Source organism: Echiichthys vipera (genome assembly GCF_963691815.1).
Source record: "Echiichthys vipera genome assembly, chromosome: 20".
NCBI lineage: Eukaryota > Metazoa > Chordata > Actinopteri > Perciformes > Trachinidae > Echiichthys > Echiichthys vipera.
Window position 1 is genome coordinate 20,102,128 of NC_139845.1, and position 27,883 is coordinate 20,130,010.

Here is a 27,883-nt window from a genome sequence, read left to right on the forward strand (position 1 = left end):
TTTAATAAAGTTGCCAAGAAGTTCTTTAACTTTAACTGTTCTTTAATGCTGTTGGCCGTTGTTTCTTTTTATTTTAAAAGCATCTATATTATTCTATATTTTAGCAAAGGTACCGGAAAAACCCAAACTATACCCAATCCTACTGGGAAGATGCAGTCAGATTGAATGACGGACGCTCAGGCTACCACAAAGCAGGATAGATCTGGTCCTTCTTAATTTCATACTTTGTGACTGCAGTTTTATTGGAAATACTTTACACTTTACATTGTGGGTCACCCCTGTAGGAATTTTACACACAATACTTAAGGCAAATCAGAAGGACCTCATAGAGTATATATTGCGTAATTCAAATTCTACAGGAGGCTTCCTGGAGTCAGCAGAGTCGTTGGCAGTTTAGTGCGCCAGCAGGCATTTATTAGCAGGAGGACATCAGATGATACAGACGTCTGGAGAAATGTTCTATTCTCTATCTAGAGTAACTGTGTACAACACAGTACCCGTGATCAGAGTCAAGAAGTTCCTGATCTCTATTCTATCTGCTCCAGCATATAAACTTGTTACAAAGGCGTGGTTATGTGTCTGCTTGCATATGTGTATTTCAGAAGTAGCAGTTGCTCCAGCCTCCATCTTCCTCCCTGAGCGACAGAGTATCCTCTGTATAGCAGGAGTCTTATTCTTTATCTGTCAAGGAAGCACAGCACGTACAATTCTCCTAATCTCAACCTAGTTGCCAGGTGCATATTTGCAACATGGCTAGTTCATTGTCTTTATGACCTCGACTGACTGCCAAAAGTTTCTGTGAGTCAAAAGTTTGTGTGCTTTTGGAGAAAGCAGAAAAGCTTGAGCCTGGTCAAATAATAGCAGAGGCACATACTATCACATTCTTATTAATCATTACTAATGCACACGCTAACACATGATTATTAATTCTTCAATCATTGATTATCACACTCTCATTAATCATTACTAATACACACACTAACACATGATTATGATACTTCACACATTGATTTTTAATTCTTCACCCCCCCTGCTTTTGGTCTACGCAAACACTGTCTCGCTGTTAACTCCGATAGTCTTCTAACTTCCGCACAGACAGTTCGAGTTGCAGAAGTGATGAACATTTTCCCTCACTTACAGAACTGGTTGAACCTGTCTACTTCTGAAAAGATCCATAGGATTATCTTTTAGCACACCATGAATGCTTGTCACCCCACCTTCAGACCACACCTGAAAATGATGAGTCATGCCGGTCACAATTAACTTTACATACCAAACAAGAACAAGGGACACTTGTTGCACCAGCAAGATAAAGGATCTGATGAACATCGCATCACTGTTCTGATCTCTGCTGAGGTAAGACACATGATATGTTTTTATTTATTTTTTATTTTATTAGCTTATTTGACAGGGACAATGCACAACTGCTTAGCAGTACCAGAGTTAGCTATATGCTAATTTTCAGCTGTAGTCCCTAACACTAGAATATAAAAAACATCAGACTATTACACAATAGTAAACCACATACAGCAACTACAACAACACAATTTCACAACATTGGCGCATTACTATAATTATTAGCTAATTGAAGCTGATTTTATCTAAAGCCCTAAGCCAAGAGGCGAAGATTTGTTTTAATGGGTGAGGCAACCACAAATGAGGATTGGCTGTGGTAGAGTAATATTTCACGGTAAACCATTTAGAGGCAGAGTTAGGCAGGTGTTGTTTTCACAAAATCGAAAGCAGGCGCAGTTTCAAACACATGACAAAAGTCAGTGAAAGAGCAACAGAATCAGCAAACCCAGGTAATCCCAAAGTAGCCTTCTTTAACTGGAAGTATATACATTAGAAGCAATTACTTTTCCTTACCTGAAAATAAAGGAATGAATGCATGTGAAATGCACATTATGCCCTGTACTAACGTGTCTCTCCACGTCTGTGTCAAGCAATTCCATTGCGACTTCTCTCAATATAATTTATTTATGTCACGCCGCGGTGAGGTCTGTCCTGTCTTTGGGTTTTTGTCTTGTGCATTTCCTGTTTTATTTTGAAAGGTCACTTGCCCTTCCTCTCGTGTCACCAGTCTGACGTCATTCCCTGATTCCCGATTGTTTCCACCTGTGGTTCCCCTCCCCTCATGTGTATAAAGTCCATGTCTTTCCCCCTGTTCCGTGCCAGATGATTTTCTACCTTGTGTCAAATGTATCCAGCGTCTGTTCCTACAGTCTTGTTCATGCCCTCGAGTTTATTGTTTCCATGTTCTGGTGATAGTATTTCTTGTTTTGTCAAAGTAAGTGTAGCGTTTTTGAATTCTCGTTTTTCCATCGTTTTTCCCTCCTGGTTGGAGCGTCCTTATTTAATTATTCATATTGTTCACTTTGCTTTTTGTTTTTTCCTCCTGGACGAAAAGTCTTTATTTTGTACTTTGTTTTATTACTGGCGAATTTTGTTTTGTTCCTCCTGTGCGGAGTGATTTTTTTGTTTGTGACTTTTGTTCTGTGCCACGTTCCTGTGCGCGAACCTCCGCATCTGAGTCCTCATTCCCACCTGGGCCTCACAATTTAATATCAATGTTTTCAAAACATCTATTGTGTTATTTTTATTTCCGCACGATTTAAACATAGTTATTATATCTACAACAATAAATGCAATTTGGTTGGATGCTAGTCTCACTTTGTCCCACAGAAACATTAAAATATTTAAGATTTGTGTACACTGGTAATCATTTATGATGTGTCCATTTCATTAAAATATTCAGATTTATCATGAATATTTGAACTTGCACATGTATTTTAAGTTCTGTTTAAGAAGGGTGGAGGTGGGGTCCAAATTCTTTGACACATCTGAGCATTTTAAAAATGTCCTTGAAAGTAAAGTGATTGTTACTTTCCATAGTAACTAGTTACTTTTATAATTTGTAACTCAGCAACTAATTCAGGTACTTTTTGGGAGAAGTAATTGGTGACTGTAACTAATTATTTTTAAAGTAATGTGCCCAACACTGGATATTATGGACTGTAGATGATAAAATACCTTAATCCCTGGCTGTTGTACGTTGAGAAACATTTTTAAAGTCTTGGATTATTTGCTCACACAGAAGTTCACAAAGTCCTGAACCTCATCACATTCTTGCTTATTAACGACTGAGCCTTTCAGGGATGCTCCTTTTATACCAAATCATGACCCTCACCTGTTTCTATTTAACCTGTTCACCTGTGGAATGTTCCAAATCAGCGTTTTTTGAGCATTATTCAACTTTCACAGTTTTTGTTGCCTCTGTCACAGCGTTAATGGAATGTGTTGCAGGCATCACATTAAAAATCAGTGAACATTTGCAAATTCAAAATTCTATATCTTGTCTTCGGAGTGTATTCAATTGAATATAGGTTGGAAAGGATTTTCATATCATTGCTTTCTGTTTTTATTTACATTTTACACCACGTCCCAACTTCATTGGAACTGGGATTGCAGATTTAGGAAATAACCCCATAGAGAACCAGATAACAGGAATAGTTAATTATTCCAAGATCGAGGGATCACATCAATTCCTCAAGGGCCAATCCAGTACTCGTTTTTTCCAAATTGTTTTCAGAAAGCAACGCATCTTCCTGCAGGAATACTAATGCACAGCAATACAGCCTACCCAACACCTAACGCTTCATCTCAATCAAAACAGTCAAAGTTACGCTTTAAGGATATATTTTTTTAACCACAACTTTAATACTTATTTTTTACACAAACGTTCTCAAATTTGCATTTGCATTCTGTTAATGATCAGTCAAGCTGTGGAGCAGTCTTGTATAAAGTACTTGAAAACAATACTTAAGTCAAAGCACAATTATCCACGCTTCCATCCAGTCCATAACACAAGTTGAAAAGTTTAATTTGATTGTTTTGTATTTGTTTTTATTTTTTATGCTGTATATTAATATTGAAATGTTTTTTGGGTGTGTAATGAGGTATGAGATATGACGTAAATGAGGAAAAGGGTCTGGCGCCAAGTGTGTCCCACATCTGGCTCTTTATACTGCAGGCAGTGATTAGGGGAATCAGCAACAGCTGGGCAGAACCACACCTTCCAGGTTCAGACATGCAACACAGAGAGAGAAGACACATGCAGGGAAAAGCAGACAGGGGGAGACAAACCAAGCAATAGAAGGAAGAAAGGTAGGTCTGGCAGGACTGTGATCCTGACAATAGCCACCAAAAAGGCAATTCATTTGCCAGAATAATAATAATAATAACAAACGACAATTCCTGCTAAAACAATAGGTCCCTCTCCAACAACTTTGTTGGTGCTCGAGCCCTAATAATAAAAGTCTGATAACAAAAAGAAGTATCAGAAGAAGAAACTTATAAATAAAAAGATAAAGATTTATCCATTTCAACTTTAAAGTGCTTCTATAAAGAAGCTGTTCTTAAATGCTGTTGGCCGTTGTTTCTTTTTAATTTTAAAAGCATCTATATTATTTTTTATTTTAGCACAGGTACCAGAAAAACCCAAACTATACCCAATCCTACTGGGAAGATGCGGTCAGATTGAATGGCGGACGCTCAGGCTACCACAGGGCAGGATAGATCTGGTCCATCTTAATTTCATAATTTGTGATTGCAGTTTTATTAAAAATACTTTACACTTTACATTGTGATTAAACCCCCCCTCCCCCCCGCACGCTTTTGATCAAACACTGTCTCGCTGTTAACTCCGATAGTCTTCTAACTTCCACACAGACAGTTTGAGTTGCAGAAGTGATGAACATTTTCCCTCACTTACAGAACTGGTTGAACCTGTCCACTTCTGAAATGATCCATTGATTATTTTTTTAGTACACCATGAATGCTGGTCACTCCACCTTCAGACCACAACTGAAACTTGTTTTGAGTCATGCAGCTCACAATGTACGTTACATACCAAACAAGAACAAGGGACATGCTGCACCAGCAAGATAAAGGATCACATGAACATCCCATCACTGTTTTGATCTCTGCTGAGGTAAGACACATGATATGTTTTTATTAATTTTTTATTTTATTAGCTTATTTGACAGGGACAATGCACAACTGCTTAGCAGTACCAGAGTTAGCTAAAAGCTAATTTTCAGCTGTAGTCCCTAACACTAGAATATAAAAAACATCACACTATTACACAATAGTAAACCACATACAGCAACTACAACAACACAATTTCACAACATTTAAAATGTCACAGGAACAATAATAAAAGCACCGACATGAAGACGCCACTACAACAACAATACAATTCCACATAATTAAAAAATATCAGCTTGGCAACAATACCTATTATAAAATTAGAACATAGTCCCACATTTATAACAAAACTACACAACATCACATGTAAAATCAACTGTCTGAGTTTATAACTAATGATGAGAACATGAAGATGATTTTAACTTGGATTTTTATCTTGCATTTAAAACCAGCAAAGCGGTTCCACTCTCTTATCTCTCTTGGTACTGAGTTCCAACACTTAGAGGCTCTAACAGAGAACACTTTGCCAAACTCTGTAGATCTGTGCAGTACTGTACAGTCACCTCTATTGGTGGTCCTAGTGTTCCAAACACTATCTGGACGCAGGAATAAAAACTCATTTAATAGAGGAGCGGCTAAATCATCGAGTACTTTACTAAACTATCATCAGAAAAAGACACAATGGTGATAATGTGATTGCTTTTTGTCCAGTGTCTGTAGTAGAGCAAGTGTTGTTGGAATTTAACAATTTTACACACCTGTTTCACACGTTTTTAAGTGACAACTGTGAGTCAACTTTTATTCCCAAATATTCAAAACGTGACAGAGTCTGGATCCTTTCTCCCTTAACTATGATATCGGGCTGAATTGTTTGAATTGTTTGAATTGTGAATCAACTGATGTTGAGTGTCAGACAGGCACATCAGAATTTTTATCATTGCTTCTGTTCATTTCCAATCAACCCGGCCTAGTTCTTCTTTAAATGTGTTCATATCTTGTTGTCCAATTCCATGGGAGTGCTTATTGGTGTCTTTTTAACACATAAACCTGTTTTTTGTTCATTAACTAGCAATAAGCATCATATTGTGATCTGGCGGGCAAGTAAAGAGATTAAATGATTAAGTGATTCTCTCAGACTTATTACTGAAAATGAGATAAGTTTGAGTCTTTGAGATATCTGTCATTCTAGTAGTATGAGATGAGCCGGATACTCAGGTAGCGGAGCAATCGAGTGTCAGCGGATAACGCACTATTGCCGAATATGAGTAATATACGAGTAATACCTGGGATTACATGAAAAATCCTCATTATCAGACTGTGTCTGCGATATGTTGGAGCACCGCTCAGCTTCACACACACACACACACACACACACACACACACACATACACACACACACACACACACACACACACACACGATATTGAGTATGAGAACTCTTGTTCATTACATTCATCTGTTGTAAACTTGTGTAAATAGTTTGTTTGCTGTTGTGATCAAAACCATTGATCTGAAGCTCAATGCTGATGCTCACCTGTAAATAGTTTTCTAACCAGCAACAAATATACTATTTCTGATTAACCATATCAATTGCATGCTAAAAATAACATACTGGTTAAAGCCCTTACTTTTTAAAACATCTCAACCCCTTTCCGGGTTAGGCCACAACCATTCCGAGTACGGATACGGATACAGATAATTCATATGGTAAAGAGATACAGATACAGTTAATGCTGTACTCGCTCATGCCTAGTAGGTACATCTATTAATTGAGTTCATTCAAATTGTAAGTGCCTTAAGCTTTTTACTAGTGTCTTTTCCTGATTAAGTTCAGAGTAAAATCCCCTTGAACTATACATTCTTTGTATTTAATTCCTTAAGCAGGATTTTAAAATATTTATAAAACTTAACGTCGGATGATGGGGGTATGTATACACCAATCACATTAAATGGCATTTGCTGGGAAAGGGTAATGGTTATGGCAATACATTCATTGTCATTTGTGCACACCAGGTCAATTTGTTTACATTTAATGTCATCTTTCACATACGTTAGCAGCCCACCGACCCTTCCTTTATATTTTATTCTTTCTAAAAACATTTTAGCAGGGCATTGTAAATGATGCAACAGGCCACGATATGGTCAGCCATGTCTCAGATAAACACAGAAAGCCTAGATTTGCGTCGGAAAAAACGCTTTCCAACTGAGGAGGCCTCTTGGTTTAGTGTGCGGATCCCAGATGATTTTGGAATGTTGGATAGTTTGGAAAAGACCAATTTTAAGGTGTATTGTGAGTTTCGGGATGAAAGTCCCGGTTGAGGGATATTACCTTGATTGGAGATCATTACTGCTGAATGTGCAGCAGTGTGCGGAATCAGGCCCCAGGTTCAGCTGCACTTTGCCAGCGAGATGAATGGTTTTTAACAGGTCAGCAAGCAGTTTTCCTTGTGTTTGTGAAGCTTTATCCTTCGCTGTTGGTTCGTTCATATGGTGCAGTTTATCGGCCAGCTGGTAATATAGTGCTAAAATGATGTGAATTGGCGGACTAAGAGGAAAAATATAATTGCAGAGTACTGCATACTACAATTACAGATAACCCTGTAAAGTCTGCATGTGTCTGCCAATATGTGGCATTGGTGGAACGAGTAAGATCCTGGTTCTTTTTTGCTGGTTTGGATGGTGCAGATGAGGGCAAAGCTAAAAGTTTGGTTGGTGCGTTTTCAGCTCCTGCCTGGCCACCAGCCCACCACTATCGTTCACCTCCTCTTATTCATTAGAGAGTGAAAACTTAACGTACCTCTATGTTATGCTACACTTTACTTCTGCTCCACGATATTTCAAAGCAAAATATTGTACTTCGTACTTTCACTGTAGTTACTGGATATGTTGGATTTATTTTGTTGATTTAGATTTACATGCAGTTAAAACCATATGATCAGTTTGGTTTTGGTTATGTTTTGGAACATTCAACTGGCTTGATCCTGTAGTGATTTGATTCTGAGTTATGAGCACATAGAGAACAAAGTGAGACCATGCTGGCTTTAGTCCATCAATGTTCTGAAGGTATAATCAAAATACACAAGACATTATACAAAAGTTCAGTTGATAGGGGGTTTTCCGGTTTGGCTGAGATGGAGTAGAGGAGTGTTGATTCTCGCTCCTGCAAGGGACAGGGGGAGTGCCACCCATCTAGATAAGTCGGACTTGTCTAGATGGGTGGCCCTCCCCCTGTCTTTTTTGCTTATCTAGCCCAACAACTTAACGCCTTTATTTGGCCGAATAAACCATCCCGTATCAAAAAACATATTCTTCAAATCCCTAAACCTGAAGGGGGACTAGAACTCAAGATTCATTCAAGATTCAAGATATAAGATTCAAGAAGCTTTATTTATCCCGAGGGAAATTATTTTGCAACAGTTTCAATACAAAAGGTGGGAAAGGGTCAGAGTAACAATAAGCATTAACATAAATCAAATCAAAATAAAGCTAACGGAAAATAAATCAAGCAATGAACTAAGTGTGACAGAGTGCAACAGACATCGTGGTTAAGCGTAGGTATATACAATATACAACAATACGCACTGTGCAGTTTAGCAACAGATTGAAATGAAATAAGTACAAACTAAATAAGTGAGAAGGAGCGATAAGTTATAAGTGTTAAAAATGCAGCAGTATTTCCTACAGAACTAAGTGACAGTATGGCACAGTGGAGTGTAGCAGCATTTCGTACTGAAGTAAGTTACAGTAAGTTACAGTAAACCTCAGTGAAATGTAGCAGCATGTCCTAAAGCACAGTAAGTGTAGCAGCAGATAATTACAGTACCATTAAATAAATAAATAAAGTGATGTAGTGGTGATATAAAGAGACAGTGTAAAGTGTAGCAGCAGTAAGTTACAGTACCACAAAATAAGTGATGTAGTGGTGGTATAAAGTGACAGTGTAGTATAGCAGCATTTCTTACTGAAGTAAGTGACAGTACAACTGAATAAAGTGGTGCAGTGATGATATAAAGTGACAAAGTGACATTTTCAGGATACAGTGTCTCCACTGTTCCTTACCTGTCCGGGGGAGTATAATTATGAAGTTTGATGGCCGCCGGAAGAAAAGACTTCCTCCGGCATTCAGTATTACACCGGGGGAGAATGAGTCTATGACTGAAGGTGCTTCTGCTGGAAGTCAGCAGATGGTGGAGAGGGTGAGAGTTGTGCAGTTTAGACAGCATCCGCCTCTCAGACACCAGCACCAAAGAGTCCAGATTGACCCCCAGGACGGAGCCAGCCTTCCTGACGATCTTACCGATCCTCTTGGCGTCTGCTGCCCTCAGTCTGCTGCCCCAGCACACAACAGCAAAGAAGATGGCACTGGCTACCACCGACTGATAGAACATCCTCAGCATGGTGTTACAAACATTGAATGACCGGAGCCTCCTCAGGAAATAGAGACGACTCTGGCCCTTCTTGTAAACAGCCTCAGTGTTCTTGGACCAGTACAGTTTGTTGTCCAGGTATACTGCTGCGGAAATCCACCACTAGCTCCTTAGTCTTGGTGGCGTTTAGAATCAGGTGATTAGCTGCACACCAGTCGACGAAGGAGTCCACAACGCCCCTGTACTCCTCCTCCTTCCCCTCACTGACACAGCCAACAATTGCAGAATCGTCAGCAAACTTCTGCAGGTGGCAGGACTCAGAGAGGAACTGAAAGTCTGAGGTTTACAAGGTGAACAGAAATGGGGAAAGAACAGTACCCTGTGGAGCTCCAGTGCTGCTGACCACAGTGTCAGACACTCCATCCTGCAGTCTGACATACTTTGGTCGACCCGTCAAGTAATCCGTAATCCAGGAAACCAGGGGAGGGTTCCTCCTGCATCGCCGTCAGCTTTCGTCCCAGCAGAGCAGGCCGGATGGTATTGAACGCACTGGAGAAGTCCATGAACAAGATTCTCACTGTGGTTCCCAGTCTGTCCAGGTGGGCGAAGGCACGGTTGAGCAGGAAGATGATAGCGTCCTCCACTCCTAGTCTCGGCTGGTAGGCAAACTGTAGAGGGTCCAGTGATGAGCTGACCAGGGGCCGAAGAAGTGAAAGGACCAGCCTCTCCAGGGACTTCATCAGGTGCGACGTCAGCGCCACTGGTCTGTAGTCTTCAGAAGTGCTGGGACGCACCTTCTTTGGTACTGGTACCAGGCAGGATGTCTTCCACAGCACAGGGACCTTCTCAAGACTCAGGCTGAGGTTATAGATGTACTGCAGGACTCCACACAGCTGGATCGCACATGTTTTGAGGACCCTCGGGCTGACACCGTCGGGACCTGCCGCCTTGCCTGGGCGGAGTCTGCACAGCTCCTTCCTCACCTGCTCTGCAGTGAAGGTCTACCTGCTGTGTGTGTTTGTGGGGGTGGAGAGAGGTGATGGCGGGGGGGAGGGGACAGGTAGGGCAAAATCCGGAAGGAATTGAGGGGGAGGTGTCAGCAGGGTTGGAGGTTTGGAGGTGGATGGTTGTGGAGGAGCCGTGGGGGGGTGGTCCAGAGCCTTTTCATCAAATCTGTTGAAGAACAGATTCAGCTCATTGGCACGTTCAGTACCACCTCCTACTGTCTGGCTACCAGATGGTTTGTAGCCAGTGATGCTCCTCATGCCGCTCCACATGTCCCCGCCACAGCTTCCTCCTGTAGGTGTCTTTGCCCTGTTGGATCCTCTCCTTAAGCTCCCTCTGGACCTGTCTCATCTGCTCTCTGTCCCCTAATCTGAAGGCCCTCTTCTTCGCATTCAGCAGGACCTTGATGTCTCTGGTGACCCACGGCTTGTTATTTGGGAAACAGCGTACAGTCACTGTAGGAACAACGCTGTCCACACAGAAATTGATGTATCCTGTTATGCAGTCCATGAGATCATCAAGGTCCTCCCCATGTGAATTACAGAGCAAATCCCAGTCTGTGAGTTCAAAGCAACCCTGTAAAGCTTCGTCAGTCTCCCGCCGCTGGACTTGGGGCTTATACAGGGGCTGCAGGTGGATGAGGTTGTGGTCTGATCTTCCAAGAGGAGGAAGGGCAGTGGAGCTGTAAGCCTCCTTAACGTTAGCATACAGCAGGTCCAGTGTCTTGTTTTCCCTTGTGGGACAGTCCACAAACTGCTTGAAAGTGGGCAGTGTTGCAGCCAGAGTGATGTGGTTGAAGTCCCCAGATATTGCAATGAATGCGTCTGGGTGCCATGTCTGAAGGCCCGCGACGACGGTGTGGATGACGTCACTCGCGCGCGTCGCGTTTGCAGTTGGAGGAATGTGAACAACCAGAACGATCAGGTGTGAAAACTCCCTCGGCAGGTAGTAAGGCCAAAGACTCACGGCAAGCAGCTCAATGTCCGGGCTACACACACGCTCCTTTACAGTAACGTGTCCAGGATGACACCACTTGTTGTTAATAAGAATAGCAAGTCCCCCACCTTTTCTCTTGCCACTCTTACGGTGACTCCTGTCCGCCCGAACAGTCTGAAAGCCGTCCACAGTTACGTTAGAGTCCGGGATGTCCTCGTGGAGCCATGTCTCTGTGAAACACAGCACACTGCTCACACGATACATCCACTGAGTCTTCACCAGGCCCGCCATCTCGTCCATCTTATTAGCCAGCGACCTCACGTTCCCCATGGTGATGGAAGGGAGAGATGGTTTGTAACTCCTCTTCTTTTCCCGGTGTCTACGTCCAGCCTTACATCCCCTGTACTTTCTTCTCAGTTCTGTGGGGATTTCAGGCCTCTCCCGCATTAGCGCCGTTGGTGCTAGCGACAACAGCTGTTCACGGGTCTAAACAATGGAACCGCCATTGTTGCGTCTAGACGGAGACGCGGTCGGCAAAAATAGTCCCAAGAATGAGACAAACGGACAAAAAACACGTAAGAAAGTTAACAAACTAAGGTTAAGTTTAGGCTAAGGTTAGCACGACGACTTACAGGAAAAAGCACTAATAAAAAAAACAGTAAAATAAGATAAAATAGCAAAAAAGTGCGGAAAGGAGAGGGAGCAACTGTTGCTGGCTGCCGCTTTACACAGCGCCGGATATGAACTGGATTGATGACCTGTATGAGGAAGGTGTTTTGCATCCTTTGCACCTATGTCGGACAAATACAGCCTGCCTATTTTTCGATAAAAGCAATTCCCACATTTTCAGAACCACCTCCGTGAAGATGAGATGGACCAATTCCTGTCTCTCAACATACAACACAAATGACTGATATTTGATTTGGGGGTAGACGTTACTGAGGTCCAGTGGAGGGACATTTTAAAACTGGTCCATTCAACCTTGATTTGTGCCAGGCAGGGCCTATTACAGTGGTAGGTGATTAATAGAGCCCATTTATAGAGCTTTCAGAAACTGGCTAAGATATACCCTAGTCACAGTGATGCACGTAGACTCAGCCGACCACGCACACATGTTCTGGACGTAGCCGAGCTTGCTGAATTTCGGTCTGATATATTTCAAACCCTCAAACTGGCTCTTAACACAAATTTGGAACCAAATCCCCTGACTGCTCTTTTTGGACTCCCTCATTCTAAAAATCTGCCCATTACTGCACAACGTGTCGTGGCCTTTACCACCCTGCTCACCAGACGTAACATTTTCCTTGAATGGAAACCGGTTTCTCCACCGACTCATAACAGTTGGATACGTGACATTTTACAATGTCTACGGTTAGAGAAGTTAAGGTTTTCACAGAGGGGATCTTTGACGGCATTTCACCAAACCTGGGACCCACTGCTGGCTCTTATTAGTAATAGTCTTCCCACTTTTCTTCCGGCTTTCTTGCAGTTCAGGCACTTTTTTCTCTGCTCTCGCCTCTGCTTGCAATTCTGTGCTGATATTCATGCTTTCTTCTAAGTGAATTACGAGCAGTGGCTCCTGTATACCGATAAATCAATGGGACTATACACTTTTTGTGGATAGAAGACTACTGCCATAATTACGTAAATATTTGTGCGACCTGAGTACTGCTCAACCTAGGCCGACCCATAGCAAAAGCCTGCAGTGAAACAGATCCAAAGCTAATTAGCAGCAAGATGCCTCCCTTTTCTGAAGACGACTACCACAAACTTCTCCAGAAGATTGCAGTACTGGAAACCTAAATCCACAGGTTAGAAGTTAATGGACAATGTGGGAATGATACAACTTTACCATGGTCCCCAAAACAGTGGACAAGAAAATTCTAACACACGGCTAGTTTTATCACTACGAAGATACAGGAGAACCATGTACAAGGTAATAAATCCACAAGTTCTTGCTAGAACTCTATTGGTGCTAAGCCTAATAGTAAATCCTCTCCCTGGGGAACGCGTGGGAGACTAACAGGCAGAGTCCAGGGCATTGGGATTTGTGATGCGACCGGCTGGCCTGCTCTACCCTCCCGGCATAGCGCCTCATCAACCCCTGCTGACAGAGCCCCAGACAGCTGCCAAAGGGAGAAATAACAACAAACCTCCCCAACAACAATGTGTACAACTGGAGAACAGATTTGCTCCACTGCTGCAGGATCCTGGATCCCCATCTGACGACCTGGATCATTTTTCATCTGCTCACAACGAGGTAAGAGCAAAAAGAAACTCAGAAAGGCCACAGAGAAAGCTAATGCCTGGGCATGAAACTCTGATTGTGGGTGACTCTGTGAGATAAAAAGGAGAAATTTTGGCAGTAAGAACACCAAAATCCTTTGATTTCCTAAGGACATGGTATCTGACATGAACAAGAAAATCATGGCTTTCGTAAAGGAGCACCAAACGGTTAAGCGCATTGTATTGCACATAGGGTCAAACGATGTTGTGAAACAGCAGTCTGAAGTACTAAAGCAAGACTTTATTTATCTGCTAAACACAGTCAGCTGTTGAAGTGTCCATCAATGGGCCTCTGCTGCCGGTTGGAAAAGGAGTTGAGAAATTCTCAAGACTTCTGAGTCTTAACACATGGCTTTCAGCTGCATCTGCCGTAAGCTCAGTTCTTTTTATTGACAATTTGAACTTTTTTGGGACCGCAGACACCTTTTTAAAGCAGATAGATTTATCTCCTACGTCACTCATCTGTTCCCTCTGCCAAGGACATGAAACAGGAGGAATCAAAACATGACGAAGCTAAAACAAAGCCTTGGCAGGAAGAGAGCTTGGAACATGATCAGCGAGGAGAAAAAGTCTCCCGCCCCCTATCCAGCTCCACCTTCTCTACACCCACTCTGTCCACCTCCTCCCCTCTCTTGGAGTTCACTGATCACATGAAACAACTGATTACTGCTGGGACAAATTTTACACCCCGCCCGATTCCTAGAGTCCATCTCTCAAATTACTCACTGCAACCTCCCCCACTGTCACCTCTCCCATCACTTGCTCTAAGTCCAGTTCTGGCCAAATCACCAAAGACACATCATGCACCACCCCCACCTCGACGACAGAATCATCCTCTGTCTCAACAGCCTGATAACAACAGTACAGCACGTTTAGTGACTTGTGTACAAAATACAGCAAGCTCCAACTCATATGTGCTGGGCTCAGACTACAGGACGAACTGTACTCATGGCTTTTTCAAGAAGAAGTCAGGGCCCAAGTCAATAGCTTCTTCAGTTCAAGTCTTGATAAGTAATCGAAAAAGGCTAAGCAAAAAAAACCCCAGGTCATTCTGAAAATGTATCAAATCTAGCATCCTTCCCTCGTCAGTCACAGCCAATCCTAAATCACGGGGAAGATAATAATGTTGCCAACACACTAAATCTAGTCTTATTAAATATCAGGTCTTTGACAGGAAAACATTTTTAATCAATGATTTCATTATCAAGCACAATCTTGGTTGTTTATATTTAACTGAAACCGCTCCGTCTTTCTCTCCCACCTGTCTCCAGACAACGTTTACTGCTCAAATAGGTGATAGTGCTTCTTATCCCCCTTCTCTAGCCAGTTGAGGTGGTTCGGGCATCTAATAAGGATGCCCCCTGGGCGCCTCCCTAGGGAGGTGTTCCAGGCACGTCCAGCTGGGAGGAGGCCTCGGGGAAGACCCAGGACTAGGTGGAGAGTTTATATCTCCACACTGGCCTGGGAACGCCTCGGGATCCCCAAGATAGAGCTGGTTAATGTGGCCCGGTAAAGGGAAGTTTGGGGTCCCCTGCTAAAGCTGCTGCCCTTGCGACCCGACCCCGGATAAGCGGATGAAGATGAGATGAGATGAGGTGAGATTTGTTTTGTTTATATAGGGATATTACTCGAATTGCTGTGGTTCAACCTGGAGCTCCCTCGCTATGCGGCCATCTTGACGGTGTTCCGACCAGAAGACTCTAACATTTTTTTAATTAAATGATAAGGATAACACAAGAATAATGCAATATTGAGTTAAATAGGGATAGATGAGTTAAGGAAGATCTAAGTGTTGCTAATTTAAGACGGCCTGAATCGTCTAAAACTAATGGTAGGCTATTCTATACGTTATACTGGAGGGTCTTAAATTAGCTTTAATTATCAGACAGAACTTTGATCAGAATCCTGGTACTGCAACATTAACCAGAGGCGATGACAAAGAGCCAATTCCTTACTTTTCCGGTACTATGGGTTCAGTTACCGAGCTGTCTCACAGTAAACGGAGCAGCAAGGGAATCCTTGGGTCACCAAAGTTCGGTGCTTTTGGCTAAGCTCCCTTCTCCATGTTTTTAATTATTGTAATTATTTAAACCTTTAGACATTCATAATGTGTCTGCTTCCTACCCAGGCACATTACGAACTAACAGCAAAAAGTTATTTAGCATTGGCAACATAAGTTGACAGTCTCAACTAATAATATGCATTAAACATTATAAACAGTTTAACATCTACATGACATTGAAAACAAGACCCACGCTTCCCCCAGAACTAGTAAAGCGGCCATTATGGTCATGCCTCCCTCATTTCAACTGTACAGTAACATCACAGCTTTAAACTTGTACGGGATAACAGTTAGGAATAAACAAAGCTCATGGGCTTATCTATGTCAACAGATAAAAGTTTCAGACACCATCAAAAGAAAAGAAAAGGATTCACATATCAGGATGTTATTCCCTTTTTTTTGAGGAGCTAAATGCCTGCCAGAAAGAACGACATCAGTGCTGCGCAGCTGCCACCTAGTGTGCATTACCGCAAAGTGTTTGCCACTGCTGAAAAGTGTTGAGAATTAATAAAATGACTCAATTAAAACAAAATGGCACATAACTTGATAATGTGCCTGATTGATAAGTGAAAATAGGAAACTAGTGTTATATCTGAAGGAATATTTTAGCTTCAGCTTCCTGGTTGGATATTAGTTGATAACCCAGGACTATCTAATGTTAAATAGTAATTTAGATAATTTGTTAATTAGTCATTTTTATGCATAATTTCTTTGCACTGCAGTATTTGCACTCACATTCAAATATTCTTACACTCTGAATGAAACCTTGATCTGCATGTCCTTTTTTAATTAACACTGACTCTGCGGACAGCCTCAGAGACTAGGATCAATGAATAATTGTTTTTATCACTTGTGATGTGATCAGTCACTAATAATTTCCCCCTGGGATTATTGAAATATTTCTGATACTGATTCACAACGATGATTAATTATTTTAATATTAGAGAGCAACGGCATGTTCATATGAGATGGGAAACTTGTAATGATCTTACAATCATTATAAGTTTCCCATCATAGGATAAATTAACTTAGAGTTCAGGCTTAATGCTAAATTCCTCCTGATGCGTGTTCGGTCCGGCTCCATTTCCAGACAGCAGCAGGAAGGACCCCATGACATTGTGAGGAGTGGTGGAGTCCAATTGTTCCACCTCTTCTATAAAACAACTCTTGCTCTGGGTGTCACCCTTTTGCCCAGGAGTGCAGAATCTCAGACACGAAGGAGCTCAATGAAAGAAAAGTTTAGAAAGAATAGACTGTACAAAAGTAACTGAATGTGCACGCTACAAAACCTTGATACTGTCACACTAAATAAATGATGTGTATGTGAAACAAAATCAATGTGTCCTGTAAATTATTTGTCCAAACACCATATATGTATAAAGTATCCGAGAAATTATATGATATCTCAACTTAAGATAAACTGCATGAGCAAAAGAAAGCAAGGTATGGTTTCCACTTTTTAAGATGTTTGTGTGACCATTGCTGTGGCCATTACACAGACACATCACACTATTATTATCATTTTATCTAAACTGAATTTTAGCAAGTAATATTCTTTAGCATGATAAGGTGTCACTTACCCCTTTGCTTTTTTTTTAATAGTTTTGAATCCACTACCAGAGGAAGTGGGCCCTTGCTGCAGCCAGAGATGAAGACTGTCCCGAAGGCCAGATGGAGTGTAAGAATGAAGTACAGTGCCTGTTTCCTCTTTCTGGCTGTGGCTGTGCTACTCTTTGTTCTACGTAACATGGGCATTCTGGAGGTGAGAACTTGATTTTAGTGGTCCCACTTAAAGCGTGTACCCTGTTTATATTCAAGTATAGTTAAATGGTTTTATCCCCTTAAAATTATCAAAAATGCAAATCATCCCATGGTCTTTTTCAGCACATCAAATAAGCCTTCGAGAAAAAATGCATTAAATTATAGTATAGTTAGTGAACCCAGAGTTTATTAAAAGAGTGTTTGGAAAGACTTACCTAATACAAAAAAAGCCGTTTTAATGCGTTCATCTAAATGCCCTGAGCTAATAAGCGTCCGGCTCTAAGCGACTCTACCGGATATCTCCATTAATAGTTGATACGTGAAAAAATCAATAGCTTATTTGATGTATATAAGTGCAGAAAAAGACCATGCAATGTTTTTGCGCTGGAATTACACTATAATCCTGCACTTCACTTGCTGATAGGGCTGCACAATTTTAGGAAAAGATCCAATTGTTTTTTTTTCTGGCAGATATTGCGATTTCAATTTGATTCAGGATTTCCTTCAAATCAAGCTTCAGTGCAATATTCACAATGTACAGTAACATTAAAACATTAAATGCTATTACTCTAATGCAAGGATGAAAACTAAAGTTAAAAATTGCTCCCAAATGTATTTATTAACAAGAAAAATCTATGTTCATTCTTTGAAGTCCTTTACCATTAGCAGTTATTACAAATGAACTAAAAGAGCCACCTTTGTTTGTCTTTACTTAAAACTGGCGCAAAAAATTGTTAATTGTGTTAAATAAAATTACCCCGTTGAAAAATATGTCAGACATTAAAATAGGTGGCTCATTCATTTATGGCTCAGCAGCACCCAAATATGGTCTATTCTGTGAACAAAAGAGCATCTTTTCTGAAAAATAGCAAATATATTTTTTAAACAAAGGCTGACACCACAAGTCATGGTGAAGTGCAGAACAAATAAAATCTCAAAAATACTTAATCAACAATAATACTTGCATCCCTGACATCACTCTTTAGAGATTTTTTTTGTCAAGAACACCAGCATATATAAGATAAGAGCTGTCACAGTTTTTCCAGTCTGATGTAATTTTGAGCAATTTGGCATTCTATGAGCACCATATTTGTCATAGCTATGCTGACATCATATCTACACATAAAACTGTGGAAAATAACAAAAGGGGGTGATGTATATCTATAGGATATAACCCATATAATCCAGGAAAATGTGTTTCTGAGAATTATGATTTAAGGGTTACTGTCCAAAATGTAAAGTCTGGTCAAACTGCACCAAATTTGACACAAAGCACGTCAATGGTTCCCCAGCAATACACTTCCAAGTGTGATCACATGAATGATTCTCAAGATATGTGAAGGAAAATGGAAAGACACACATACTTGCTTTATAGTTCTATTTAGTTAATTTGCTTTCAGTGCATCTGTCTGTTAAATCGCTGTCACCATCTCTCTCAAGCAGTGATGTCCAAATAAAGCTTTATGAAGCATTAGTTGGATTTGTTGACCCCACTAGATGGAGCTCTTGGTTTAAAGAAAAGGGCTCAATGAATGGTTATTCAATGTATTTTAACCCTTTGTTGACCAGAGAGCTCCATCTAGTGGACTCAGAAAATAATGTAAATGCTTAATAAAGCTTCATTTGAACATCACAACTCTCAACCCCTTGCCAGTTTCAGCATTGGGCAAACTCCATAATCATCGTCCAGACTGTTTCCACTGGCCCTGACATGCATCAAGGCTTCTGCACCTTCCAGCCACTGACCCCTAAGGACGCACTGGAGGAACACCTCCTACTAGACTCCATTGCTTGGCCTGAAACTCCACTTTTGCCATCTCCTCTTCCCCCGGAGAAGACAAGTCATCCAGCTCACAGCACCTTCACCATTCTTTCAAGGAGGGGAGGAGGACAGTGGCACGTAGGGGATCAGCTGCATGTTATAATCAACATGTTTGACTTCCAGGGCCGTCCCAAGAAGTCTGGGGGGGACTTCTTACTCGCCCGGCTGCACAACCAGAAGCTTGATGCAGGTGTGGTTGGGCAAGTGGTGGATCATCTCAATGGCAGCTACTCTGCTCTATTCTCTTTACTGTGGGAAGGAGACGCGCAGGTTGAGGTAATGCTAAATAGACTATCAAGTTAAATGCGATTGTAGGCACTCTATCTGAAACCTATCCTCTAAATGATTGTTCACTAAGCCCCGCCTATTCACATGTGCTTTTGTAATGATAACCTTTGCAGATTTGCCCCTTAAAAATATCAGTCATTTAAGAAACATTGAGTCTTTTTCATTTCAGATAAAAGCTCTTTTCTACAAACAAATTGTAGATTTTAGTGGAAACTCTGGTTCTCTGTCCAATCAGGTGTTGCTGGTTCACTCTAGTGAGGCTGTCACAGTACTGAACAGGCTGACCAGCGAAAGGCCTGACAGGACTCAATTCAGGAGTCTCTTTCGCTCAGGCTCACACTTTGAAACTACCAACTGTAACGTCTGCCTACGTCCAACTCAGCCACTGTGCAACTACACTGACCTCCGTACAGGCGAGCCTTGGTTCTGCTACAAACCAAAGAACCTGAGCTGTGACGCTAGGACCGACCACGCCAAGATTCAAGAAAAAGTCCAGCCCAAAGAGGTCCTCAATCACAACGAGACAATGCTCTTTCAAAGGTGAGGGAGCAAAGAGGCAGGACTGGTGCACCTGGTGCTTAATAAAGTGTCAGTGTGGTCTTCAGCTGCTGTTACCTATCTGCTAGAAAGTAGGTGGTGTTGTGTGTTCAAAGATGCTCTCCTGCATTTCTCGGTTGTAACGAGTGGTGATTTGAGTTACTTTTGCCTTTCTATCAGCTCCAACCAGTCTGGCCATTCTCCTCTGACCTCTGGCATCAACGAGGCATTTGCACTTTCAGAACTACAGAAAATGAGCAGGTGTGTCACCTTCCAGCATGACAATGACCCAAAACATACCTACAGAACGGCCACTCAATGGATATTTTCTCTTTTTCGGACCATTCTCTGTAAACCCTAGAGATGGTTCTGCATAAAAATCCCAGTAGATCAGCAGTTTCTAAAATACTCAGACTAGCCAGTCTGGCACCAACAACCATGCCATGTTCAAAGTCACTTCAATCACCTTTCTTCCCCATTCTGATGCTCGGTTTAAACTGCAGCACATCGTCTTGACCAGGGCTCCCCAGCTGTAATCCTTTGTGGAGGCACCTTTTGCTTTAATTACAGCCATCAGTCTGTTTGGATATGTCTCTAGCAGCTTTGTGCACCTAGATTGGAAAATATTTCCCCATTCTTCCTGCAGAACTGTTCAAGTTCAGTCAAATCGTGTGGTGAGCGGTGATGGACTGCACTCTTCAAGTCCATCCACAGATGTTCTGTAGGATTTAGATAAGGGCTCTGACTAGGCCACTCTAGGACATTCACCTTCCTGTCCTTTAGCCACTGTGTTGTTTTTATGACGATGTGTTTTGGGTCGTTGTCATGCTGGAAGGTGACACACCTGCTCATCTTGAAGTGTCTAACAGAGGGCCGCAGGTTTTCCTCAAGAATTTGGTGGTACTTGGCAGCATCCATTCCCTTCGATCCTGACCAACTGCCCAGTCCCTGCTGAAGAGAAAGTAGCCCACAATATAATGCTGCCACCACCAGGCTTCACTGTAGGGTACGGGTGTTGTGGGTGGTGTGCTGTGTTTGTTTTCTCACCAAACATTGCAGCGCTTGGAATTCAGCCCAAAAATTTCATTTTTGGTCTCATCTGACCCTATAACCATTTGCCACATGGCATCAGAATCTTCAATTTTTTTTTTTTATGAGACTCAGTTTGACGTTTTTCAGTAGAGGCTTCTTTCTCGCCACCCTACCATACATGTAGGACTTGTGAAATTGTTGTCACATGCACAGATCGACCAACCTCTGCCATTAAGACTTGACATGCCTTCCACTTCTGGACAATACTCTGAACGGTCCTCAGAGGGATAGTTAAAGCCTTTGAAATCTTTTTAGATCCTTCTCCTAACTTGTGCCTATCCACTACTTTATCCCAGAGCTCTTTTGAAAGCATCTTTCTAACCATGGTGAATTCTTTGTGTTACCATGCACTACTAGGAGTTGACTCCTCAAGGAACAGCTGATTTTATTCTGAAGTAAAATCAAAAACACCACAGTTGGTGTCAGGAGATGTAATCTGGTGTGTAATCTGGCCCCAACGATCAATACTGGCCCAGTGTTCAGTCACCTAAAGGAGGAAGAGGGATTCACTCATGATGTTCAAATGAAGCTTCATGAACCATTTTCATTATTTATCATTATTTCTCCACTAGATGGAGTTCTCTGTTCAACAAAGGGTTGAAAACACACTAAACCACCATTCATTGAGCCCTTTTCTTTAAATCAAGAGCTCCATCTAGTGGGGTCAACAAGTCCAACTAATGCTTCATGAAGCACCACCACCGATGGCGACTTGGCTCTCATGCTGTTGGACTTCTAGTATAAGTGAGCTACGAGAACTAAAGTACTTTGATATTTTGCTGTTGAAAAAAAAAACAGGGTATCACATAATGCCAGGGCGTATGTGTCGTGCATCTGGTGTGTGTAGACTGGTCTCTGTGTGTGTTACAGTTGTTTTCTGGTGATTGAATGAATAGAGAAACAAAGTCTACGGCCACGCGGAGGCCTAATAACATACTTAGTGACTCCTTTCAGAATGAACTACCTAGTACAAATAGTACAAAAGTAGTAATAAATAGTATTGTGTCATGAATAATACGTTGGCCTAAAATAATCCACTCCTCCCAGTCACATTAATACAAAGCCCCTACCATAGCGACTTCCTAGTTCCAGTATGGAAGTGTCAAAAACTGCAGTTCTCAGAGTATCCATTAGGAGTAGTTTGCCCAATAGAGCAGTTTCTCATTGACCCCCATGTTAAATAGGCCGTTTTCACAGCATAATTAAACCTAGTTAAGGCCGCTCTTGCACCATGACTTGCAATACAGCCTACTATCTATGGCACATACACTAGATGCTAATCTGGAGTACTGAGAGGATTAAGGCCGTGAGAGTCTGTGTTTTACAGTCTATTGGCATAGTACGTTGTTGAATATCAGTTTAAATCATAGATCATAAATGCTGACTGCCTGCACTTTACTCCCGGAGCTGGTGTAATCTCTTCTATAGACACGGAGTGCCGTGTCAGTCTCTACCCTCTAAAAAAATCCTGTTCCCATCACAAAATAAATTTTAAAAAAGACTCCCATTCCCATGGAAAATCTCAACAGTGACTCCCATTCGCGTTTATCTAGTGTAAGCCTAGCTCCCAGATGGTGGAGCTAAGGTGAGCTAATGAGGCTAATTCTGTATACGTCAGCTAGATGGACGTATCTCCCTCCCCCCAACGTCACATCAATGCCCTTTTTTGGTAAGAGGAAAAGAGGAGGAGTCAAAGTCTGACAAGATGGCAGCTCCCAGAGGCAAATATGATTGGATCAAGTAGAGAGAACGGTCTCAGGCAGAGGGGCTACCTCCATTTTTTTATGCAGTCTATGATTAATACTCATATTCCCCAAGGCAGTGGCGAGAAGGAGGAGTTGCATCCATTTATGAATCAGGCCTTTGACTCAACCCTAAACCTTAACTTAATTTAATTCATTTGAAAGTCTTGTTCTTAGTCTTTCAAATGCAACTTGGAAAACAATACAGACAACTCTGTTTGTTATAGTGTACTGTACTCCTGGTCCGTACTCTGAATTTCGATCTGATTCCGCAGAGTTTCCTTAAATCTGATAGTGAGCACTGTAGGACGTTGGTAATGATAGCCTTAGTACTGCGTTTATCTCACTATAAGTTTTGATTGGTTATATTCATAACTATGAACATAAACCTACTCACCCTTTTAACCACACCCTTGAGCCACACCTCTATTTACCCATGTATTCCTCTAACCCTCAGTAGTAATGACTTCATGAGCTTCATTAATGATAAAATTCTAACTATTAGAGATAAAATCCATCACCTGCTTTTGAAGTTTTGGCCTATACCTAACCTTCCCTTTCTCTCTAGGATTCTCGAGAAAATAGATGCCATAAGTTGTATGACTTCTTACATAATCATGGGTTATTTGAGGACTTGAACAATGAATCATAGCATTGTGACAGACATTGATGAAAATGACTAATGACTAATAGCTTCAGACCAACGACTTGTCTCTGTACTTGTTTTACTAGATCGAAGTGCTGCTTTTGACACTATTGAACATCACATCCTGTGACAGAGACCGGAGAATCTAATTAGCATTAAAGGAAGCGCAGTAAGCTGGTTTAAGTTTTATTTATAGATCAGTTTGTACATGTTAAAGCTGTAGTTCCTTACATCATCATGGGTTGTAGAAACAACACAATGAGCTGAAAGATGCTACAGCGTTATGTAGAGCTGAGAGAACTGCAAAATCAGGTGATAATTAAATGTGGGTTCAGCACTGTGAGTGACATCTTGCACATTACAAAACCATTGGACCCATGGCTTTTTATGAAAATGTTCCTTTAAAAAATGGCCATGCCAGTTTTCCCTCACCAAGATGTAGCCTAAATCTGGTGTTACTTAGCCTTCTACAGCCTCCGAGAGACAGCATGTCAGTTGGATACTGTATTAACTCATAAATGGATTTTGTGAAGCTCAGTTTTGTGAATTTTGAAGTTGTTTGTAGTAAGTAGTTTTTCTTGTTTTAACTTCATGAAATTATGTTTTTCCTCCTTTCTTGTTTTTTTATGTTGTTAATGTTGTAGTGTGTGTAAGAGATATTTTGTTATGTGTGCTTTTCTTCAGTGGTGTCAACATAAAAGTCTACATTCGGCCTTCGGGACCCGTCAATGTCACCGTGGTGCCAAAAGAGGAAGGTAAAGTATGAAATGTACTACAGCTACAACTGCCAATAATAATAATAATAATAATAATAATAATATTAAACTGGAGAATTGCAGGTAGGATACACATCAACACACATCCCAGTAGTAGGACCCCGAAAACATCAACAATACTCACATCATGTGTGGATTCTGGTTCTCTCCACCAACTGCGCCACCTTGTGGGCATTCTTATTACTACATATATCTTGTCATGGGATTTGTTGTAGATAACAAAACAATGGAAAAAGCCTGACCCATGTCCTTTAACTTCCTCTCAGGTGAACCAGAGGTAAAAAATAGCAGTGTGAAGTCTGGACCCTCTGGCTATTACTACCAGGGTGAGTGGCGAGCACTAGATGGCACCACAGTTCGCCAGTTCAGCACCTCCTCTACCATCAGTCAGTGTCTGAAAGGCAAGGTGGTCCACATGTATGGAGACTCCACCGTCAGACAGTGGTTTGAATTCCTCAATGCAGCACTACCAGGTACCTGATCCACATGGATTTCTGGAAATGAAAAGTTCTTGTTTTTTGTTAATTCTGCAGCTTAATCTGTTCCCTCTGAAATACTTTTAGAGCTGAAGTGGTTTAACCTGCACAGTCCGATGAAAGTTGGACCTCTAATGGCTTTAGACCATGCAAACAACATCTTGGTGACGTTCCGCTGCCACGCCCCCCCTCTCAGCTTTACTCCCCAACTAACCAGTGAGCTTCGTTACATTGCCAATGAATTAGATGGCTTAAATGGAGGCACCAACACTGTCGTAGTTTTTGGCATCTGGGCTCATTTCAGCACTTTCCCCATTGAGGTCTACATCCGGAGGCTGCAGAGCATCCGCAGGGCAGTGGTGCGGCTGCTGGACAGAGCTCCACGCACGCTGGTCGTGATACGGACCGGGAACCCCAAAACTCTGAGGCTTAATGAGGTTTTAATCCACAGCGACTGGTACTCACTGCGAATTGATAAGGTGCTCAGAGCCATGTTCAAAGGACTGAATGTTCATCTGGTTGATGCCTGGGAGATGGTCGTTGCCCACCACCTGCCACACAGCCTCCACCCTCAACCTCCCATTATCAAGAATATGATTGACGTTCTCTTGTCCTACACGTGCCCTCAAAAGAGCAGCTAGATGTTTAATGTTAGTTAAGTTGCCATGTTATCACTGTGTGCAGCCCATGCACAGACGATAATAACTTCAATGTTTGTCATGTTTTTATATCAGAGGATGTTGAGTGAACACAAACACAAAAGAACTAGATGGAAAGAAACTGCAAGCCAACATGGGGATGGGCAGGGGCAGAGTGGGACACAAAAATCCACCGGGACAATTCTAACTGCACCGGCCCACAACGGGCCCAACCCATCCCCTCCACCAGGAGTGTGTGTGTGTGTGTGTGTGTGTAAAACTCGTGGTGCAAACCGTGATATGACGACACAGCCCCACTGAGGAGGAACTATGATGAGCTCAGCTCAAATGTTTTGCTAATTATCAACAATGTCAAAGCTTGAGCTAATCGTTTTCCTGTGAACTCACCTGCATCGCTAGTTGATGCCTGGTTGTTTCGGAATAAATCCGTGATTTTTGACCATTATATCTGTGGTCAAGGAAGTTTTTTATATCTGAATAAAAATAATTAGATTGAGATTGGAGGTTAAGAAAAAATCAGTAGGCTGGATTAATGAGAGTGATCGTGACACTGTAGCAACCATGAGCGTGATGTAAAGACACAACAAGTAGATTATCTGCATCTACGGTCTATAGAGATTTCTGAGATTTTCACAGGAACGTGCTTGATTCTGAAGAGTTTTAACTCAATGGGCCGGACATGAGCATCACACGGCTGCGCAAGGCAGTCTGCCGGCCAGTTCATTTGAGCTTATTGGCCACCGGCCGACCGGGAAATCTCCCTGTTGTCCCTATAGCCACTCCGCCCCTGGGTTTGGGTATTACAAAGTAATGCTGAATGATCACACTTTACACACCAACCTCATTTTTCCCCCGTCTCTTTGCATGGTCAAGCAGCATTTCAGGAGATGCAGAAAATCACTTTTGGAACAGCTAACCTTTCTTTGTTGGAAGGTAACAAAATCCACCTACCAGCACCTCTAAAGATCACTGATAACATTTTATATCATGTTTGATTCAATACGAAAACGTGAGTGTAAAAATTACAATTTGTGGCAATGTGCTGGACTATGTCTCGGCTGGGAACAGTGATTTTCTTTACTTAAGCTTTTTAAGAACTTTATATGTATTGAGAGTATTGATTCAACACTATTAAAGATGATGTTATATAATTACGAATACTAAATTAAATGTTAAGTGAGTTATTTATTTGGTTGTGGGTTGAACATGTTTTGTATTTTTTATGTTATATACTGTCTGGTGGAAGTAACAAATTACATTTACATTCTAAAAGTTGTGTTTTGTGTACATAAAAAGCTGTAATTTTACTTTAATTTGAGTACTAATCACTGATAATGGTACACGTTACATCAAACGCTCCTGAAAACCTGAATTGAACAAAGGAGGAGGGTAAACCTCCATGGAGGTTAAGCTGAAAGTGTTTGAGAACCTTGAGGAGCGCACTGGCATAGAGAGGCTTAGTAGACTGGTATTATCAGCCCACTCAGATAAAAATATTGGCATTGTACGGGGTGAAAGTCTGGAGTGTGTATGACCCAACCATCCACACTGACCTCCTCACTAAGCAGAGTGTGAGGCTTGTTTTACTCCGTCACTTGACTTCCAAAGTGCTTGCTATCAGTTCAAAGCTGCTTGTTTGTCATACAGATGCTAGAGTGTGCCAAAAACATTTCATATCAGTGTTTCTGTGGTTTGCAGAAAACAAACTTTTTTTCTTTCTGGTAACCAGGCTGTCTCCTAAAAAATACATTGCTATACAACTAAACTGCATTCTTAATTTCCTTTCATAGGAAAGCCACAGACGCACATTGTGAAAATGTGGTCAACGTTGTGAATTGAAAGAAAACGAATTAAAAAAGGAGAGACTTATTTAGAGGGAATAATATTTTAATTACATGGTGCACAATATAGTGAATTGTAAAGAGGCAGTTAAACACCATCAGTAATATATTAAAGCTGAAGTCGTTAACTTTCTGTATATTAAAAAAAAAAAATCACATTTGCTGTAACTGTCACTATATCTTGAAAGCACCATGAGACAGATGTCTGATTTCTCTTTCGCTCTACCTGCTGTTCCTGTCTGCTCCTAAAGCCATCTATGTGCTCCTAATTGCATCTGCTAGGTTCCACTGAGTCTGGAGAAAAACAACCAATCAGAGCAGTGAAGTCTCTGACGCAGAGTCAATAACTGCTCCGAACTCCAATCAAACTGTGAAACCAGGCAGCGTTGATCAAATCACAATCATTTCTTTACTGTATTGCCTATTGCTTGCATTACGTGTTTTCAGAAACATGTTTGAGTGTACCATTTAGCTGTAAAATGAGAACATTTGTCCTGCGCACAAGCCAACTGGCTGGGAAAACTCTGATTTAACAGCTCAATTGTACATTCAAATATGTTTCCCTATTTCCTGTTTTTCAAAGGGGTCAAGATGTGTC

General features: G+C 41.5%; 1 protein-coding gene and 1 pseudogene across 3 annotated transcripts in view; both read left to right on the forward strand.

The window, feature by feature from the left end:
• LOC310962604 (cytidine monophosphate-N-acetylneuraminic acid hydroxylase-like) overlaps positions 1 to 27,883 on the forward strand; it is a 78,068-nt pseudogene that overhangs the window by 25,974 nt on the left and 24,211 nt on the right. The window lies entirely within an intron of this gene.
• LOC310963021 (NXPE family member 3-like) lies at positions 1,259 to 26,918 on the forward strand. Of its 2 annotated transcripts, none has more exons than XM_083935653.1 (7): positions 1,259 to 1,356; positions 17,248 to 17,407; positions 19,061 to 19,504; positions 19,752 to 20,056; positions 24,218 to 24,288; positions 24,576 to 24,782; positions 24,873 to 26,918. In XM_083935653.1, the coding sequence occupies exons 2-7, from the start codon at positions 17,294 to 17,296 to the stop codon at positions 25,424 to 25,426; spliced, it is 1,695 nt and encodes a 564-aa protein (XP_083791779.1). In that variant the 5' UTR covers positions 1,259 to 1,356; positions 17,248 to 17,293; the 3' UTR covers positions 25,427 to 26,918. The 2 variants fall into 2 exon arrangements, with proteins under 2 accessions (XP_083791779.1, XP_083791780.1); XM_083935654.1 differs by lacking the exon at positions 1,259 to 1,356 and adding an exon at positions 4,827 to 4,993.

Excerpts from the sequence above, each read along its gene's own strand:
- LOC310963021 (XM_083935653.1), top strand. The coding sequence starts at position 17,294 with ATGAAGACTGTCCCGAAGGCCAGATGGAGTGTAAGAATGAAGTACAGT. Across the intron at positions 19,505-19,751 it reads AAGGAGACGCGCAGGTTGAG|GTGTTGCTGGTTCACTCTAG; the intron begins GTAATGCTAAAT and ends CTGTCCAATCAG. Across the intron at positions 20,057-24,217 it reads GAGACAATGCTCTTTCAAAG|TGGTGTCAACATAAAAGTCT; the intron begins GTGAGGGAGCAA and ends GCTTTTCTTCAG.